The sequence below is a fragment of the Lipotes vexillifer genome, unplaced genomic scaffold (assembly GCF_000442215.2).
Source record: "Lipotes vexillifer unplaced genomic scaffold, Lipotes_vexillifer_v1.1 scaffold481, whole genome shotgun sequence".
NCBI lineage: Eukaryota > Metazoa > Chordata > Mammalia > Artiodactyla > Lipotidae > Lipotes > Lipotes vexillifer.
Window position 1 is genome coordinate 3,113,221 of NW_006789873.1, and position 20,739 is coordinate 3,133,959.

At 47.1% G+C, this 20,739-nt stretch overlaps 1 protein-coding gene across 1 annotated transcript; it reads left to right on the forward strand.

The window, feature by feature from the left end:
• The first annotated feature begins 502 nt into the window (after positions 1 to 502).
• Positions 503 to 20,485, forward strand: VGLL1 (vestigial like family member 1). The gene is made up of 4 exons (XM_007462908.1): positions 503 to 704; positions 11,871 to 12,290; positions 13,838 to 13,897; positions 20,442 to 20,485. The coding sequence occupies exons 1-4, from the start codon at positions 503 to 505 to the stop codon at positions 20,483 to 20,485; spliced, it is 726 nt and encodes a 241-aa protein (XP_007462970.1).
• Positions 20,486 to 20,739: the final 254 nt, after the last annotated feature.

Here is a 20,739-nt window from a genome sequence, read left to right on the forward strand (position 1 = left end):
AGGCAAGTTACTCCACTCTTTGGTCTCAGTGTTCCCTCCCTCCCTCCCTCTTTCCTTTCTTTTCTTTCTTTCTTCCTTCCTTCCTTCCTTCCTTTCTGTCTTTCTTTCTTCCTTCCTTCCTTCCTTCCTTCCTTTCTTCCATCCTTCCTTCCTTCCTTCCTTTCTCTTTTTCTTTCTTCCATTCTTTCTTTCTTCCTTCCTCCCTTCCTTCCTCCCTCCCTCCCTCTCTTTCTTTTTCATTTCCTGATGTTCTTCTAATCATGCTCCCAGACAATCTTTTTCATTTGTAAGAGAGGGTCGCTTCAGGACTTGGTAGAGCTCTGTCTTGTTTCCTGAACTCAGCAGCTGCGCAGCTCCCCAGGGCCCCAGTGAGAGAGCCTGAACCTTAGGAGCAAACTGCTTGCCCTCAAGGATGCTGCTTCTCCAAACTACAGCCAAGCCGCTTGGAAAAAGAGTACCAGTGACATTTTGCGTTTGCTCCGCAGCTCTCCCCTGTGTCACGATGGAAGAAGTGAGGAAGACCGCCGTCCAGATGCAGAGCCCTATCAAGACTGAGTGGAATTCCCGCTGTGTCCTTATCACCTATTTCCAAGGGGACATTAGCAGCGTAGTGGACGAACACTTCTCCAGAGCTCTGGGCAATGTCAAGAGCCCCCAGGGACTCAGCCCTTCCAGCCAGAGTGGAGATGTGATCCTGAGGAATGGTGAGCATGTCGGTAGAGTGGGGCTGGAATTACCTATCGGGCTATCACGGAAAGACCAGTTCTGATGCCCTCAATGCTCTTAGACGTGTGTATATTTGGTGAAGGCACGTCACACTGTCTAGTGAGAAACCACACCCTTTTCTCAGAAGTTTCACATGAAAATGGACACTGTTTAGGGAATTCCCTGATGGTCCAGTGGTTACGACTCTGCTTCCACTGCAGGGGACACGGGTTCCATCCCTGGTCGGGGAACTAAGATCCCTGCGAGCCGTGTGGCACGGCCAAAAAAAAAAAAAAAGGACACTGTTTAATCAAATTGATATACCTATTCCCTTATGTCCTCAATTGTGTTAAATGCTGAGCTCACTACTCAGTATACAATAAGAGCGCCACAACTGTTCATTATTAGCACCATTATCTGTACTATTATTATTACTACTACTTTTGTCTGACAGGTCAGGAACACCAAAGGACTTGTGATAAGAGCATGCGTGTCCCCCGCGTGTACACCCAGCCTCCTCTCAATTAATAGTGGGTGCTCTGGGGAGCAGGGCCAGGGCCAGAGGGAGGCAAATGAACTGTCTGGCGGCATCCCTTTCCCCACCCTTAACAGCATCAGGGGTGTCTATTGCACAAGCTCTTGGATATTTTTTTTTTTTTAATAATAAGCATTCTTTCTTTTCAAAACACATTTCAAGACAGCTATGTCAAAAGGTGCCGCGCTCACGAGCTGAATGCCTCCAAGTGGGACCTCTGCTTTCAGACGCCAACACTCTGGCTGGGCCGACTCTTTCGGTCTGGGCAGGGAGTGGGTGTATCAGCCGATATAGCTTTTCAGAATTTGCTTCTCTCCCAGAAATAACTTTTCCAGTCAGGTGACGTGATTTTCTCAGAGACTCTTGGGACTTCAGGAAACATGTGGAAGGGGGTGTAGCAGCAGCAGATCCTAAAGGAAACACTGGGCACCAGGGGCTGGGTGGACAGCGGGGAGGTGTGCTGTCTAACGGTGTGCTGAGTGCTTTAGAGCAGTGGCAGGAATGGCTGCTCTTGAGTCTTTGGGGAATTGACATGCGGTAAGTGGGATTCACAGGATCTAACTGGCTCCTGGGAAGGGTCAAAACCGCAGGCTCTTCATGCCTAGACAAGTCTGCTCCACTTTGGGTATTTGACTCTGGGTTAGTTCTGAACACTTTGGCTTGGATATATTACAATCCCTTCTTTGTCAGCGCCAGCAATTCATAGTCCCTCACTTCTTCTATCCTGCTTGCCTTGTAAACCCAGCCTGAGATAAAACCAACTCTGGGCTTATTGTCACATTTCTTCGCTTCATGTTTCAGCAAGACTTACAACTGGTGGCCATGGACTCTCCGTCCTCTTCCTCTCGTCTCCTGCTCTCTTGAATCCACTCCACTCTGTTTTTCATCCTCAACACTCCTTGAAACCACTCTTATCCAGGCTAGCCAGGGACCTCCACTTTCCAAAGCCAAATGTTCCTTCTCTGTCCTCATCTTAGCTGAGCCATCAGCAACGTTTGCTGCAGTCGATTGCTCTCTCTTCTTGCAAATACCTCCTTCACTTGGATTCCATAATGTCACACCCTCATGCTTTTCCTCCTGGCTTCCTGGTTACCCTCCTTCTCAGTCTCCTTTGCTGGGTGTCCTCTCCTCTTCAACGCTTCAACTCCTAAACATTTGAGGGCCCCAGAACTCCGATCTCAGACAATTTCTCTCTCTACACTCACTCCCTAGGGGATCTCTTCCAGTCTCTTGGTGTTAAATACCATCTATATAAATACCGTCTATGTGCTGATCAATCCCAAATGCGTATCTCTAGCCCAGACTGGATTTCAGACCTATCTACACAGCTGTCTACCTGATACCTTCATTTCACAGAGCTAATAGGAATCTCAAACCAAACAGGTCCCAAGCTGAACTCTTAGTCTCCCCGTCGCCCTGCTCCGTCCATAAGTGGCAGATGCACCCTTCCAATTAATTGGAGTCATATTTAACTGCTCTCTTTATCTCATATCCCACATCCAATCCTTCGAACAATTCTGTAAGTTCTACCTTCAAAATATATCCGAGCTCTGACCACGTGTCCTCACCTCCACTGCTGTCCCCTTGGTCTGCGAAGCCATCTCCACAGCCCCGCCCCGGAATTTTTTTTTTTTTTCCCCCCCCCGGTACGTGGGCCTCTCACTGCTGTGGCCTCTTCCGTTGCGGAGCACAGGCTCCGGACACGCAGGCTCAGCGGCCATGGCTCACGGGCCCAGCCGCTCCGCGGCATGTGGGATCCTCCCGGACCAGGGCACGAACCCATGTCCCCTGCATCGGCAGGCGGACTCTCAACCACTCTGCCACCGGGGGGGGAGCCCCCCTGGAATTTTGCAGCAGCCTCCTCACCAGTCTCCCTGCTGCTGCCCTTGCCCCGCTTCAGTCTATACCATTAAACTGAAAGTCGTACCATATGACTTTTCTGTTTGAAATCCTCCAGTAGCTTCTCATCTCACTTGGAATCAAATCCAAGGTCTTTAATGGGGACCTCCCTGGCCTGGGCCCCTGTCATCTTTCTGCTCTCATCTTACCACTTCCCACCTCCCTCACTCCAGTGTAGCCTCCTTTCTCTTTGTAGAACGTAACAAGTACAGTCCTGCCTCAGGCCCTTTGCACCTCCTCTCCCCCTTCCTAAAATGCTCTTTCCCCAGATAACGGCATGACTTCCCCTTTCTTCATTCAAGTCTCCATTGGAATGTCATCTTTTCAGACAGGCCTTCTCTGAACAATCTATTTAAAAAATAGAAGTACCCACCCTGTCACTCTGTCTTACCCTGTTTTATTTCTCTTAGCATTTGTCACCATGTGGCATATTATATATTTATGTGTTTCTTAGCTCTTCCTACCCCCTAGACTCTGAATTCTGTGGCAGCAGGGACTCAGTCTGTTAACTGATGTTTTCCAAGTACCCAGCCTAATGTCTGACACATGGAAGGTGCTCAATAAATATTTCGTGAATGAATGAAATTGTGATTTGTAGAGCTCTTTTTTAAAAAAAATTTATTTATTTGTGGCTGCATCAGGTTCTTCGTTGCAGTACGTGGGCTTCTCATGGCAGTGGCTTCTCTTGTTGTGGAGCACGGGCTGTAGGTGCGTGGGCTTCAGTAGTTGTGGCACATGGGCTCAGTAGTTGTGGCACGCAGGCTCTAGAGCGCAGGCTCAGTAGTTGTGGCGCACGGGCTTAGTTGCTCCGCGGCATGTGGGATCTTCCCATACCAGGGCTCGAACCAGTGTCCCCTGCACTGGCAGGTGGATTCTTAACCACTGCGCCACCAGGGAAGTCCCCTGCAGTTGTGACTTGGATCACAAGGTGTTGATGCTGTCAATTATGGAGTCACTGTAGAGAGGGATTCATTTGGTGTATGGCTTTAGAACCAGGCAGCCTGAGGCGGGGCCTGCTTCACCATTGATTAGCCATGTGATCTCAGGGCGCAGCACTTCATCTTTCTGGGCCTCCGTTCCCTCATCTGTAAAACAGTATTATTGAACTAGAGAAGGAATCAATGAGATAACGCCTGTCGAGGGGCACATAGTAAATGCCATGTAGGTGGTAGTTACTTTTGCGGTGGTGGTATGAAGGCTTGACGCATGTTTTTGAATGGCTACAGGGGGTACAAGGGCCCACCTTCAAAACATCAGGATCAAAGCATCAGGCCCCTCCCGTCAGCCCCCAGGTTGTCCAGGTGCTTCTGCTGGGTGGCTGTTGCCCTGTTTCTTAAGCCTTCTGACTTGGCTCTGTCTGTATTCTGTGAAGCCCCTGCCCGCCAAGGGAACTTGGACATGGCCTTATATCTTGCCCAAGCTAGCCTTCCCAGGCCAAACAGAGAGGCGGCTTTCTTCTCCACCTACCTTCTGGGTGGTTGCATTTTCCACGTGAGAGTCTCACAGATCTCGGGACTGTGAAGATGTGTCTCCTTCGCAGCGCGTGGTAGGGGCTAGGCCAATGTTCGTTCGTCCGGCTGCTTGAACAAATGAAGGAGAAAGCCCGTCTTCCTCAAGGCCTCTCCTATCGCAGTTAGGAGTCAAGTTTCTCATAAGCTCTGCTGCCTCCGGGGAGGGTCCCCTGAAAGAAGGCAGGTCCCCAGTTGTTCTCAACTGTGTTACATGAGATGCACGTAGCTTCGAAAATAGTGGGAAATTCATTACTGACCCTTAGCATCCTCTCAGCCTCTTCAGGCCAGCCCCAGGCTGCCTGGCCCTACTGAGGCCTCAGCTAAGCCACACGGAGAACAGGCTTCCATTCATGGGCTCACCCACATTCTAAGGGTGCTCTGTCAGGCCAAATATGCAAAGCCCAAACACTGAGGCCCGTATGGCTAGGAAACGCCGTTGAATTTCCTGGCTGCTTTTCTCAAGTCAAAGTTATTTTTTTATTTACTTAGGTATAATTTATACTGGCCCTACTTGTAGAAAAGAAAACACAAGCTGAAAGTATCTTTGAATTATCTCCCTTTTAGAAGGGCGTTGGGGATTTCAGAGTAGGTAACTTGAGAAGCTTCAGAAGTTACTATTTCTGGGGTCACGGTTCTGGTACACTACCACCCTGTATTCTTCCTATCCCAGCCTCGAGCCCAGCCCTAGGCCTGGCAACATGCTCAAGGGCTGCTGAGAAGAAGGTATACATACAACCTGAGCCCTCAGAGGTCTTTTATAGCCAGTCTCCTTCTCTTGCCCCCTCCAGAATCCAGTCAGGTTGGGGAAGAAACGCTGGGTTTCTTCCTTCCTTCCTTCCTTCCTTCCTTTCTTTCTTTTTTATTTAAATGTTTTTAAATTGAAGTATAATTGATTTACAATGTTGTATTAGTTTGAGGTGTGCAGCAAAGTGATTCAGTTATACATATATATGGATCTATTCTTTTTCAGATTCTTTTCCCTTATAGATTCTTACAAGATATTGAATATAGTTCATAGAGTTCCCTGTGCTATACAGTGGGACCTTGTTGTTTATCTGTTTTATATATGGAAGTGTGTATCTGTTAATCCCAAACTCCTAATTTATCCCTCCCCCCTTTTCCCCTCTGGTAACCATAAGTTTGTTTTCTAAGTCTGTGAGTCTGTTTCTGTTCTGTAAATAAGTTCATTTGTATCATTTTTTAGATTCTATATATAAGTGATATCATATATTTGTCTTTGTCTTTGACTTACTTCACTTAGTATTATAATCTCTAGGTCCATCCATGTTGCTACAAATGGCATTATTTTGTTCTTTTTTATGGCTGAGTAATATTCCGTGTGTGTGTGTGTGTGTGTGTGTGTGTGTGTGTGTGTGTGTATCTCATCTTCTTTATCCATTCCTCTGTCAATGGACATTTAGGTTGCTTCTGTGTCTTGGGTTTCTGTTTTAGTGTGAATATCTATATGAGGTATAGTCATGCTAGTTGTTTATGGTCCCTGTGAACCCTGATGACTTCGTGTCTTCGTTCCCAATGAGGGAGAGGACTCTGCACTAACTTACAGGGAGCCACACTGGGTGCCAGGTGCTGTGCTGTAACTGCATTCACTTCAGTCCTTAAAATCCACTACAGTTGATAAGGGTCAAAGCTGGGCAAACAGAATCTATGGTGTTAGGAGACAGGAGAGGGGTTACATTTGGAGGGGTTTAGTGATGGGAAAGGGGGCTGAGGAAGGCTTCTGGAGTGACCGTCATATTCTGTTCCTTGATCTGGGTACTCATCACCAAGTTTGTGAAAAAAATTTCCCCCCAGCTGCACGCTTATACTTGTGCATTTTCCTACATGCGTGCTGTAGTTCACAAAACCACTTTACAATGGGTATTAATAGCCTCACTTTACAGAGGAGGAAAGTGCAGCCCAGAGAGGGTAAGTGATGGGATGGGTCACACAGCCCAGTGAGCGATAGAGATTGAAGCCCAGGTCAGTCAGACTCCAGAATCAGTCTCTTGACTATTCCACTATGTTGCCTTTGTAGACCCTGACGACACCCCAGCCAGAGAGTTAATGCCTATTAGGACTCTCACTAATAATGTTTATAATGACTAATATTTATTGAGCGCTTCCTGTGTGCCAGGGGCTGTCACGTGAATTATCTTACTGAATCTTCAGACCAACCTATTGGTTAATTCTCACCATGCCCATTTTCCTGGTAAGAAAACTGAGGCTCAGAGAGGCAAATGACTTGTCCAAGATTCCACAGCTAGTAGGGGGCAGCTGTTCACAACCATATCATTTGCTTCTAGATACTGAGCTCTTAGCTACTTTCAAAATACTAGTACACTTTCTGTTTAATCTCCTATTTTCAGTTGGATAAGGGAACCTGGATAATCAGCAAAAGACTAGGTAACCCAGGCAGGAGGGCCATGAAGGAGGGGGTGGGACTGAATAGGACCCACCCCCCCTGAACTGAGTGCCCTGGAACAGGACTGTCCTCCATAAGCTGTCTCTGCCTCTGGTGTTATTTCAGCCATCGGCTAATACAAAGAATATCCTCTTTGTTTCTGGGATGAATGAATCAGAGCCAAGTGCCACCAGCCATGATGGTAGAGAGGGGAGAGTCAGTGTGTGCACATCGGGCAGGTCAAAGTTGGGACCTTCGTGGGGCAAGATATGTGTGTGTGTTCAGAGGGATCTTGGCTTCAACTTCATCATAAAACAGCATTTATATTAAAGGTGGAGACAGGGGAGGAAGAAGGAAGAAAAGATGGGTAGAAGGTAATCAGGCAATTATTTCACAGCTGTGACAGGTCCACTGAGTCAAGTGGGTTCATAAGTTTTTACTTAACTAAATTTTTCTAATCACAAAAATAATGTGTCAAGTTTTGAAACTTTAGAAAACACAGAGAAACATTCAGGACACAAAACCGCATGTGCATCTATGTGCACATACTAAGTTTTACAACCTAACATCATTTTGCACATCATGGCTTGTAACTTGGTTTTTTAACCGACGATAAGCCGTATGTATCTTTATTGCCATTACATGTTCTACTGCAACAACATTTTATGGCTCAAGAGTATCCTTTTTATAGATGCACCAAATCTATTAAAATTTTCAGACATTTAGATTGTTGCCAGTCTTTCACTATATGTAAATATCACATTGAATATCCATGTAGCTCAATTTTTGCAGGCATCACTGCTTATATTCTTAAAATAAATTGCTGCAAGTAGAATGACTGCATCAGAGTCCACTCAAATTTTAGGGTTTCGATAGCTACTGACAAATTGCTCCCAGAAATGTTATGCCCATCTGCCCCCCGTCCAGCCACGGGAGTGTGTGAAAGCGCAGTCTCGCTGCATTCTTGCAATTATGGGAGACAGAACCACTGAATGAAGTATGAGGCTGAGAATCAGCCAGCTCTATACCTGCTAGCTATGTGTGGCCTTAGGCGAGTTAGTTTAACCACTATTTTCTCATCTGGGTTCCTGTGAAGCTCACGGGAGATGCATCCAGAATGCTAGACAAAGAGCCTGGCCCATAGTAAGTGCTCAATAAACAAAAGCTCTTGTAGATTTACAGTTGTTCCTGCCCACCTCTGATGGATTATTTCTGGGAATGCACACACCAAGCCAAGGCTTCTGAAATCTCTCTCATAGCCAATACCTACTCCACCCTCCACGTCAGCCCTGAAGCGCTGCGGCTGCCACTGCTTCCCAGACGCCTTGGCTCTGTCCTTTCCCGCCCTCCCTTCTGTGCTGACTGAGGGCAAGGAGGCTCCTCAGGCCTCATGCATTACCATTTTGCTTTTTCCTGGTTGATTCTGTGGAGTGTTGCAGACCAGGGGAGAAACCTGTAAATGTGAGCCTACACTGCGTTTCTAAACCAAAATAATACTAATAGTAACCACAGCAACAGCTCTCACTTCTTGAGTGCCTACTAGGTCCCGGGCACCATGCCAAATGCTTTACATGGATTGTCCCCTTCCAGCTCACAACAGCCCCAAGAGGCTCCGAGACGGGAGGGGACATGCTCGGTGCCACACATATAGGAGGTGGCAGAGCTGGGATTGGACTCCCAGCCTGCCTGGCCTCAAAGTCTGTGCTCTTAGACCCTCTGCGTGCTGCTCTCGTCCACAGAGGAGGATTTAGTGGGGACTGTGTGTGTGCATGTATGTGTGTGTGTGTGTGTGCCAGCATGCCTGTGCACGTGTGAGGGCACACACGTGGGTGTGCCTTCATTACAGTAACGTTTAGTCAGGGCCCACTCTGTGCCAGGCACTGTGCAAGTTCCTGAGTATGTGATGGTGAACAAAAGAGAAGGGATCTCAGTCCTCTTAAAGCTTACTGGCTAGTGGGGAAGACCAGTAGTGAGGGAAGGATGGTAGGAGGGAATGGAATCACAGGTTAGGATTATGCCACGGAGCAGTAAGCAGGGCATAGTCACAGAGAGTAGCAGGCTAACACCCTGGACATTGGCAGCTCAGGGAGAGCCTCTCTGAGGGGGTGACATTGAAGTTGGTGTGTCCAGAAACTAGTCTGGAACAGGGAGACGGGACCACCATGCAAGGATAGAGTGGAGGGAGGGTCCTCTGGGGTGGAAGCAAACTCTGATGCCTGGAGGTGCTTTCTAGAAGGTTCTGGGGTTCTCAGCAGTGTCTGTGGGTGGCATGGGTGGTGCCTCTGGGTTTGCTTAGGACGCCAGAGAATAGCTAGCTATTTTCACCCTAAAAGGGCAGGGTGGGAAATGGAGACTTGCGCTCTCTGAACAGGACCTGGTCTTAGGACCAGAGGCCTCAGGAATGCTAGAGGCATGGATGGGACTAAGAGGCTGGGGCTACATGTTCAGAGTTGGAGTAGAGGGGATGGAAGCCTTTTGTATTCCTACTGAAAGAAAAATCCAGCCTGGGAGGGAGGGGGAGGGGCAAAATAGGAGAAAGGGATTAAGAGGTACAAGCTAGTGGGTACAAAATAAATAAGTTACAAGGATGTAATGTACAGCTCAGGGACTATAGTCGATATTTTATAGTAACTTTGTATGGAGTATAATCTCTAAAAATACACCTGAAACTAAAATAATACTGTAAGCCAATTATACTTTAATTTAAAAAAAAGACTAAAACCTCATCTACTTCAAGGCATCACAAGATAGGAGGTGGTTAACATTTCACAAACACTGCCTAGTATCACCTTGAAGGAAAAAAAAAAGAATGAGAAAAACCCAGCCTTGCCTAAGTGTCCCCAAAGAGCTCCTTGCCTGCTCTCCATTCATTAGTGTAGGTTGGGGTTTGAGAAGGCATCAGTCTTCCCTAGGGCTCCCTCTCATCTCCCAAGTAACTAAGAGGGGGATCTTGGGTAAGGAAGTGTCACCAGGGCCACTTTTAGCGGTGGCAACCGGGAGCCACTCCAGCGGTCCCCAGGATAGATGGCCGTGGTTGTTGGAAGCTGTTTGCCCAAGCAGCCTGGGAAAGAGGCCCACCAAAATCTAGGGTCTCTGCTCCACGGGACACGGCACCCAAGCCTGCTCTGGCCAGGTGCTTTCCCCAGGCCACCCAAGGCCCACCATTGGGTTGCTGTGAATTCAGGATTGGGCCACGTACTCCCAGCCAAACTGTGCTCTGGTGCACTCAGTGACCAAGTGTGACCTTGGCCAGAGGCACGCCACCCACTCCCCTTAACGTTTCACTCAGAGAATTCTGGAAGGGAAGCAGGTTTTTAAAATATTCAAAACACGCTGGGGCCTTGCCTTCCACTTTGCAAGCGTTCAAAACCTAGGTCCTATGTATGAGATCTGTAAAGCCAGTTCAGATGGAAACTGCCCAGTTATCAGAGGCTACACGTTGTTTCTCATTTGTGCTTAGGACATGTGCTGTACCCTCATTCAATAGGAAGCACAAACAGTGATTAGCCTAAGTCAGCTTAATCACTGTTTGTGCTACACAGCGCCCTGAATTGCTACTAGCCCGCAGATAGCAGTTTTCAAAAGTAACATCCATCCCCAGGAACAAATCTTCATATGTTTCCTTGCCCTTGGCTTCATTAAAAGTAGCCACCCTTCGCCCATCTCTCGTGAACGATGGGAAAAGTTGGGCAGAGTATCTGCTGTGTAGGTTAGGGCTCGTTTTGCTGCGGTGGTGGGTGGGACACTCCAGTATCACTGGGCTGACCTCTCAGGCAAAATCCAGGCAAATTGAACGTTCAGGGGCACTGGGAGAGGTGCAGGGGGAGGGGGAGGGGGCCTGAAAGCCACACCCACGCGCCCCCTGCATGATCTTGGATAGATAAGAACCTCCAGGCTTTAAGCACCATCTGCCAGAGTTTGCTCTCTCCCTCCGCCCCTCCTCCTGAGTGGGTGTTGAGAATGGGGAAAACACCCATCCATGTCATGGGCTGCACGAGACTCTTCGAGAACTCTGATTCAGCAGCTGAATTCGAACAGTGTCTCTGAGACCAAAGGAGACTCCATCCCCACTAGCTTGTCCACAAGAACTTTGCAAGAAGAAACTGAGTTGCTGCTTGACCTTAAGCATTTTGCTTTCGCAGGAAGAGGTTCAAGCAACCACTTCCCTACCCATCACTGATCCCTGCAGCTCAGATCCCTACTTGGCTAATCTGCTTGGCTAATTTGGTCCAGTCTGTTAACATCCCCATGCCCCAGACCTCTCTTGAAAGTGGGGTTTCAATCCCTAGAGTTGTGTGATGCAAGCAAGTATTAAACCCTTTGTAAAGTTCTGTGGAGTCCTCCTATTCGGTGTGTTCCAAGCACCAGCTATAAAATAAAGCCAAACAACGGCAACAAACAAACACCAATCACCTTGAACCAAGTAATTCTGCTTCTAGAAAAGTTTCCTTGAGGGGCTAGTTGGACAAGGGATGTACTGCCTTATGATGGGATACCTGCAGCCATTTAAAAAGCTGGTGTTGGCTCTATTCTTTGCTATGGGAGGATGTTTGCGATATTTTAATAATGCAAAGGCAACCTTGAAAACAATATGTGATGTGAAAACAATGCATACATGAATAGAAACAAATCTTAGAAAGAAGTACACGTAAAGGTAGACAATGGCAGTCTCTGGATACTATGCTTAGAGTGATTCTTTTTTACCTTTTCTACGTTTTTTTTCACATTCAAAAACAGTATATATTAACCAGAAATAAATTAAGCTGATTCCATTTTGAAAACAATACATAAACCTGTCTTCTAAATCTTTCCTTCCCAGATAGTGGCATGCCTCCAAATCAGTGGCGTTTCTCTTCTCAGTGGACAAAGCCACAGCCGGAAGTATCTTTTGCAAATGGTGCCGCCAGCTGCAGCTTGCGTGGATCTGGTCCCATGGCTATGGATCAGTATCCAGTGTCCCTGACCGGGAGCCCTTCCATTCAGCCTGGCGAGCTGAGGCATTTCTCCTCCCTCGCCAGCTCCAGCTCCCCAGAGCTTGGCTACCCTCATGCCTTTTCCACTGGGCACTCGGTTCCAGAGCCCCAGCCTGATGGGAAGTATGAGCCCCTCCTAAGCCTCCTCCAGCCAGAGAGATGCCTAACCCATCCTCAGGAATCTGCCTCGTGGGAGGATGGCAACTCTGCCCAGACGGCCGGAAGCATGGGATTGCTCTTCAACCTGCCTTCCGGCTCAGCCCACTGTAAGGAAATGCCTCCGAATACTTGGAGGATTGCCTCTGATTGGTTGTGGTTGAGAGTGAGTTGGCGTGAGATGGGATGCGAAGACTAATTGCTGCCACTCCAGCTACGGGGCTTCTGAGGGACAGAATGTTTTGCTTAAGTTCCATCTGTCTTCACTAGGCTGCGTCGGTAGCCACTGTTTAACGGCTAAAGGGTTGCATAGGTAGCCAGACAGATGCACTTGGCTCAGAGTATTCACCCTGGTCTGCTGACTTGGACTTACCCTAGAAAAATGGGCTGCTGCCTAAAATCTTAGGGTCCTGCATTCACCTCACTGTGAACTGCCAAATAATCCATTTGTAAGACAGAACTCAGGGATATACCTACAGGCTCAAAACTCTATCCTCCAAACAGGTTGGCAACTTGCAATAATGCCAGACTCCTAGGCAAGGACAAGGGCCATCTATACCATCCATCTGCTCCACACATTAAAATTCAAAGTGACTGTGGAGGCAGCCCCCTTGCTGCCTGGAGAGCGTCACGGTGCCTGACTGTCTGGGGCTTCTGCTCCCAGACCCACACCCCTCCACAAACGAAAGCATCCTTAAGGCTCATTCGCCATTTCATTTACTCACTCACCCGACAGATATTTAATCCTCTGGCTTTCTGTACCCTGGATGAATTTTCTTTCCAGCTCCCTGGTCCATACGTATCTGGTTCTAGTGTTCCATGCCTGAAAGAAATTGCTAGAAGCTGCTTTTACTTCCGAACTAAGTATATATATTACACAAAGGGCCTGTTCAGTCTAGCCCTACCCAGGTCAGGTGCTGTGCTCCATCCTAATGTCAAAAACCAATTTCCCATTAAAATACCACTCCATCATTCCCAGAGTTTGATTAGGAATGTACCTAAAGGGTAAATCATAAAAATGTCATGCTTGGGAAACCTATGAGAATTCCCACCCTAGTACTCTTTTTCAAAAATCTGCTCCTGCTGGATTCAGAGGGACAGATGAGGCCAACTGTGTATATATGCTTGTGCACACACACAGCAGAGCCCTGTCTCAACAGATGGTTAGAACACAGATGGCTCAAATCATCACCTCCCAAACATAACAAGCCCGTGCAGTTCAAATCCAATTCAGCAAAGATTTAGTGAGCATCTACTATATGCCAGGCACATCATGGCAAAGCCACCATGCAGGCATTATCCAATTCCCGAAAGTTCTAGACACATTCTCAAACAAATGTTGATCGCTAAAGTCTCAACTGCTGCCGACTCTTCAGACTCTCCTACTAATGCAGATATCTGTCCGATTAATTGGTGACCGATGGTCCAGGATCTGTTGAGGAAGTCAGTGACGCTTGATCAGAAACATTGCCTGTAAGATGGGAACAAAACCCAAAGGGCCTTCAAAACAGAAGCTTCTCTGTTTTGGTAGCAACTGATAAAATGTCAGGTGTCTATAAATTGAGGACCAGGCGATTTGGGGTTCCCTGGGGGGCTACTGGGCACTTTCTAACCCAGTCCCCGATTTCATTCCCAATCATGTTTTCTTCTTTCCTAGTTAAGAAAATCTATTTCCCCCCTGATGGTGGACCTGCCAGTGCCAGCCTTGCAGTTGAAAGTAAGTATCTGCTTCTGCCTTTGATAGCATGTCTCTGTATCCTGAGAACAAGCCTGTAGCATAAAAACCAGTATCTCCCACCCTCGACAGACAAATCAAGGCATTTTTATGGGTATCATGACATTTGTTTCTAGTTTTTGTTCCTGAGAATTGGGCTGCCCAAACCTTTTAGTCATGTCCAATTTTGTCATCATCGTGTAGATGTGGATAAAATCTTTTCATCATGGTCAATATGTTCTTTACAAATGTAGCAATTTCTCATTGAAATCTGCCCTCCTGAGGGAACATGATAGACTTCATGGTTCCCCAATGAAGAGGGAAGGTGCTAACTAGCCGTGTGGCTCCCAAGTACATCATTATAGTAACTGCTTCCCTTTAAGGAATAAAGAGCTGGTATTACAGCCTTAAAATTCCCTTTTAATACCAATAAAAAGACATTTTCACACTTGCTCTGTGAATAAAGTTTTTTCAGTAACTGAAAAAAAAAAAAAACCCCAGGATCTCCAGCAATTGAAATGACCCCCATTTCTATTTAGTATTTTCATCCCTAGAATAGGTTTCATTTTGGTCTCAAAGAGCCCGTGCACTTGGTATCTCGTAAAATGTTTTGCCCATTTTCTAATTTGGCTATAAAAGCAACTCTATTGAGTTCTCTGAGCTGGATTTAAGTGAGATAACCAAGGTGACGCAGGAAAATGAACAAATTCATGAGGGTTAGCCTGCTCTTTCCCAGATGTTCAGTTTTCAGCCTAGAACATAGGGCCACCCCGGGACTCTGCAGTCAGAGAAAATGCCACCTGATACCAAAGGCTAGGAGTCTGTCTGGGCCCACGCTCAATTTGAAAGTGATGCCAAATGAGGACAGTCTCAGGGGTTGACATGAGGATTTTCATGACCTGGTGTCGAATCCAGCTTCATTACTTACTAGCTTTAGGAACTTAGCTGTGTTTCTTCACCTGTCCATACCTCAGTGGCTTCATTTATAAAATGATGATTAAAATAATGCCCACCGGGCTTCCCTGGTGGCGCAGTGGCTGAGAGTCCGCCTGCCGATGCAGGGGACACGGGCAAAAACAAAAACAAAAAACAAAAAATAATGCCCACCTCGTCAGGCTTCTGTGAGGTTTAATTGAAATAATATATGTAAATGCTTAGAATTTACATTCTAATGGAAATCAGCTCCAGTGAGCCCGGCACAACACAAGGCAGCAAAAAGTGCCTTTTGGGAGGGCATCCTGTGTGTCTTCAGCTGTTCTCGTGCTGTGTGTTTGAGAGGCATCAAGGGAAGAGCTGCCACCACGGCCCCAGATCTCAGGCACTTTACAGTTTGGTGTGGAGTGGGGGTGAGCACGATATATAGGCCTCCCTAGGATGTCCGGTCCTTGAGGGCCGAAGCTTTGAGGGGTGAACCACCCCATCCTTAGCACCTGCGGCAGTGCCTGATGCAGAGGTCAGTACATATGTGTCAGATAAATGAGTGCACAGATGCTGGAAACAATAAAAGAACGTGGAAAAAGGAAATCGTAAAAATCTATCTGCCAATAGAGTACAAATTAATTTTGTTTGACAGCATTTTGTAAAACAGAAACAAACAAGCCGCAAATCACCCTCAGGGAGGAATTGGCGGTGCCCAAGTGAGGAGGTAGATTTAAGGTAGGATGGCTTTGTCAGGCTTCATGGAAGTCTCTGCCTGAGGGGATGAGCTCTGCTGGCCTTCTAATGAATGATAGCAGGGTTATCAAGACTCCTAAGTACTTGTTAAGAGTTTATACATTTAAAAATTATAAGCCTTAGAATTACTAAAAACTTGATGATTTCAGTTGTTCACAGGCCCAAATTAACAGCAACACCACCTGTGGGTGATGGCTGTGAGCCAGATCCCACACACTGCACCCCGCTCAGTCCCCACAACCACCTTGTGATACGTGTATGAGGACATCCTAGGTGCCTTATACAAGAGGTATCCAGTAAATAGAGATTGACTGACTGAATGAAGGAATGAATATGCCCATTTTATAGATGAGGGGACTGAGTCTCAAACAGGTGAAAGGCCTTACTTGCCTTAAGATCACACAGCAGCAAGCAACAGAGGTATTATCTCTCTGCTCTTGCAGTGCCCTACAATCATCAACATCGAAAATTACACTAAACATAAATTATCACAACAATTCCAACTTAAATCAAGTGTACAACAGTGAAGATTAGCAACTGGTATGGTTGTTTCACTGTATATGAGTTCACTGTCCATCTGTGGCCAGGACACTATCCTGGAATAAGAGGAGTGGGTGCAGAAGGCTTGGAAAGCATGCAAAGGAGCAGTATTACCTTGAGAAAGGGCCAAGGAGATGAGCCGTCCATGCGGAGAATAGTTGACAGGAGGTGGGGAATGGGTACCTGGCTATGCCAATAGCCCCCATCCCCACTGGCTAATCTGCAGCTGTGGCTTTGGGCAGAGGAGGCAGCAGGGCATGGGGATGGGGAAGTGGGGTGACTCCCTAGGTGGATAAAAGGACCAGGAAACCCCTTCAAAGCCCATGCTCTTAAGAGAGCACACTGCCAGTTTCCCCATCTTGCCTGATGCTGAGAACCACAGGGGAGCTCGTGAAAATGCCCAGATTCTGTGCCATCACTTCCTGGTTGGTAGCTTTAGCGTGGGACTTGGTCGCCTCTTTATATGTTTGATTCTTGATATATTTTATATTAACCTGATTTGGGGGGGGGGCTTGGTTTTTTGGGGGTTTTTTTTTTGTTTTTTGTTTTTGCCCACGCGGCTTGTGGGATCTTAGTTCCCTGACCAGGGATTAAACCCAGGTCCTGGCAGTGAACGCGCTGAGTCCTAACCACTGGACCACCAGGGAATTCCCATATATTAACCTGATTTTGAAGTGAGCTGGATGAACCTTTCAGGAAGGATTTTGGTAGTTCTGAAAGATTTCCTCTGTGAGACCCCAGATAAATATTTGTCAAAGGAAGGAAGGAAGGCCGAGTCCCCTCCTTCCCCTCCAATATGGCCTAGTCCCCTCATGCAGGTGTCCCACACCCATGAGGCAGAGACCTTGTGGAGAGAAGAGCGACCTGCTGGAAGGGTAGTTAGTTGGAGAGACCTTTCTGGAGGGGACTCCCCGAAACTGCGGTGCTGAAATTTTTAGTGAGTTTGATATTTTTAACCTGTACAAATAGACACTGATTCATTGTACATTTCTTCAGTTTTTACAGGTAATAATAATACTGACATTGCTATTTGCCAGACACGGTGCTCTTTTATTTACATACATAAATCTAATAGTGTATAAAACTGTCTTGGTCCCTGCTCCCCAGAGAGTTAATAGTCTAGTGGGGAAGGCAGACTCCACCAAAAAAACAATAAAGAAGACAAAACAAAATATTTGCAAGTTATGGTAAGTATGAAGGAAGCATACCAAGTGTTGAAATAGAGAAAGATGGAGGCCAACTTTGGATAAAGTGGTCAAGGGAGGCTTCTGTGTGGAAGTGGTGTGCAAGCAGGGACCCGAATGAAGGGAGGGATGGAGTGAGCTTTAGGAAGAGCTGGGGTGGAGATGGAGGGAGCTGCCCTGCCCAGGCCCGGAAGTGAGTGAGGAATGGGCCAGAGCCCAGCCTGGAGAGGTCGACTGGGGCCGGGTGACACAGGGCCTTCTGGGTCATGGTGGGAGGTTGGATTTTCTCTTCTAAGTGACTCAGTGAGCCATGGAAGGGTTTGAAGTGTAAGCCAATTTGCATTTATTTGTTTATTTTAAGTATTTTTTAAAATTTTATTTATTTTATTTATTTGTTTTTGGCTGCACTGGGTCTTCATTGCTGCGCTCGGGCTTTCTCTAGTTGCAGCGAGGGGGGCTACTCTTCCTTGTGGTGCGTGGGTTTCTCATTGCGGTGGCTTTTCTTGTTGTGGAGCAGAGGATCTAGGCGCGCGGGCTTCAGTAGTTGTGGCACGCAGGCTCAGTAGTTGTGGCTCACGGGCTCTAGAGCACAGGCTCAGTAGTTCTGGCTCACGGGCTCTAGAGCACAGGCTCAGTAGTTGTGGCTCGCGGGCTAGTTGGTCTGAGGCATGTGGGATCTTCCCGGACCAGGGCTCGAACCCGTGTCCCCCGCATTGGCAGGCGGATTCTTAACCACTGCGCCACCAGGAAAGCCCCCAATTTGCCCTTAATAAGGGCACAGAAGCCTGCTGTGGAGAGGATTGACTGGAGAAAGGGATGGGAACAAAGAGACCAGTTAGGAGGCCAGAAGCATAGGATGGTAGCCTGGATCAGATGGCAGCAGTGGAGGCCAAATGAAGTTAATGCATTTGAGATCTATTTGGGGGGTTTAGCTCTTCGGTTTCCTGCTTGAGCAACTGGGTGGTTACTGGTACATGTATGGAAATGAGGAAGATTGTAGGAGAACAAAACTGACCACGTTCAGTCTGGGTGCCTACAAGACATGCAAGCGGATATCCCCCTTCAACAGTTGTGTATGTAAGTGTGGAGCTCAAGAGGGGAGTCTGGATAAACTTCTGAGATTGTTCAGTATAAAATGACATTGAAAGCCGTTGAATGATCACCCAGGCAGAGAAGAGAGAAGGGCAGAAGACAGAGTCTTGGAGAGTGCCAATATTTACAAGTTGAGGACATGAGGATCCAGAAGATGATACTGAGAAGAAGCAGGCCCTGGGTGGGGGGAGAGCCAGGAGCGTGAGGTGTTACAGAAACTCAGAGAGGAGAAAGTTCCAGAGAGCATGATCAACTGTGGCAAAGGCTTCCGAGAGATCAAATAAGAGAAGACCAGGGAAATTTCTATTGGATGTGGCATCAAAGATTTTGATAACCTAGTTAAGAGCGGTATTCGTTAGAGCGTGTGGATGGAAGCCAGGTCGGGTGGGTTGAAGAGGGAATGGGAGATGAGAAAGTGGAGACAGTAAATGCCAGTAGCTTCTCGGAGTGCTTAGCGTTGAGCGGGGTGAACCGAAATAAGGTGGTAGCTACGGAGACCAGTGGACCGGAGTGGGTCTTTTTTTTAAAAGAAGGCCTATACAAAGACGGAGAGATGGATGACAGGAGGATGAGGATAAATTCGTGGTTGACGTCACTGAGAAGTTTTTTTTTTTATTTTTTACATCTTTATTGGGATATTATTGCTCTACAATGGTGTGTTAGTTTCTGCTCCACAACAAAGTGAATCAGTTATACATATGTTCCCATATCGCCTCCCTCTTGCGTCTCCCTCCCTCCCACCCTCCCTATCCCACCCCTCCAGGTGGTCACAAAGCACCAAGCTGATCTCCCTGTGCTATGCGGCTGCTTCCCACTAGCTAGCTGTTTTACATTTGGTTGTGTATATACGGCGGCCATGCCTCTCTCTGGCCATGCCTCTCTCGCGCTTTGTCACAGCTTACCCTTGCCCCTCCCCACACTGAGAAGTTTTGAAAGGGATGTGTGGAAGTGCTGACATTTGCTAAGAGGAGGGGACCTTCTGCCATTGAAAGCAGACAAAAGAAGGAGAATAAGGACACAGATGGAAGTAGATTTGCAGGCTTGTTTGTGGGGAGTCTGAAATGTACTAATTACACGATTTCTCTCTTCTCAGTCAACTATGAAGGCTGAGATCACCAGTTTTAGTGGAAACAGGCTTGGGTGACTTTTGCCAGTGCTGTTGGGTTAGTGTAATGCAGAGAAGGCAAATGGTGAGGCTCATCCAGGGTTGAGATTTTGACGAGTGAGTGCGATGGGTGGAGAAAGAGGAAAAGGAGTTGGGGTATTTTCAAGCGAGTGATTGTAACAAGGGACCATGGCATGTAAGCTACTCAAAGAAGGAAATGGAGGCAGATGGAAGGTGCCGGGTAGTGGAGGTTGATGGATTGGAGGATGAGCTTATACAAAATGCGGTGATAAGACTACGTAAGCCAATGACATTGGGTCATGGTGGTTGGAGAGCGGATGTTCGAAATTGAGATGGCAAGGATGCTACCTGTGTAGGCCATGACAAGGTCTAGCATGTGACCATGGCAAATGGCTGGCTGAAGTGGCATGAACTAAAGGTCATTAGAAGGTGAGGAGAATGACAAGAGCCATGGAAGTGAGGCAAAATAAGAACCACTAGCTCCCTACACCGCGGGTGCTGTTTTTATCCTCATTCACAGATGGGAACATGGAGCTTTAGGGAGGTTAAGTCACTTGCCCAAAGTCAAGGTAAGTGCCAGCGTCAGTTTCCTCTATCCTTGGTCTTACCCACTAAGCTAGGCTGCAGCATGACCCCACAATAATTCTACTCCCTATAAAGGCACTGCCTCTTTAACAAAATAAGAGCTAATATTTATTGAACATATTTGTGCCACACACTGTTCTAAGGGCTTTACATGTGTTTAACTCATGTAGGAGGTAGGTATCATTAGTATTCCCACTTACCAGATGAGGAAAGTGGGGCTCAGATAGGCTAGGTAACTTGCCCAAGGTCACACAGCTAGGAGTGGTGAGGTAGGTCAGGATTCAAACCTGGGCTCCTTGGACCCCAAGCTGGCTTCTTTCCTCATCATGCTTATCCTATTTTTCAGAAAGCCAGTCTCCAGAGAGAAGAAAAGATCTGTTCTTTTACTGAACTCCGGTTTAAAGAAGAGAATTCCTTTTTCGAAACCTGCTTATGGTTTTCTACTGGGAATCCAGAGGGTCTAGAGACATCGCCGTCCTTATCTGTTTCTGCCACAAAAGAGCACTGAGTCCAAAGCAAGTTTCTGTTCTCCCTGAAATTCTATACTTTTCCTTGGCACCTATGCCCCACGTTAGGTTTTTTTTTTTTTTAACTTTTAAAGCGTATAAGATGGTTAAAAGAGATGTTCCGTGGTGGGGAGCATA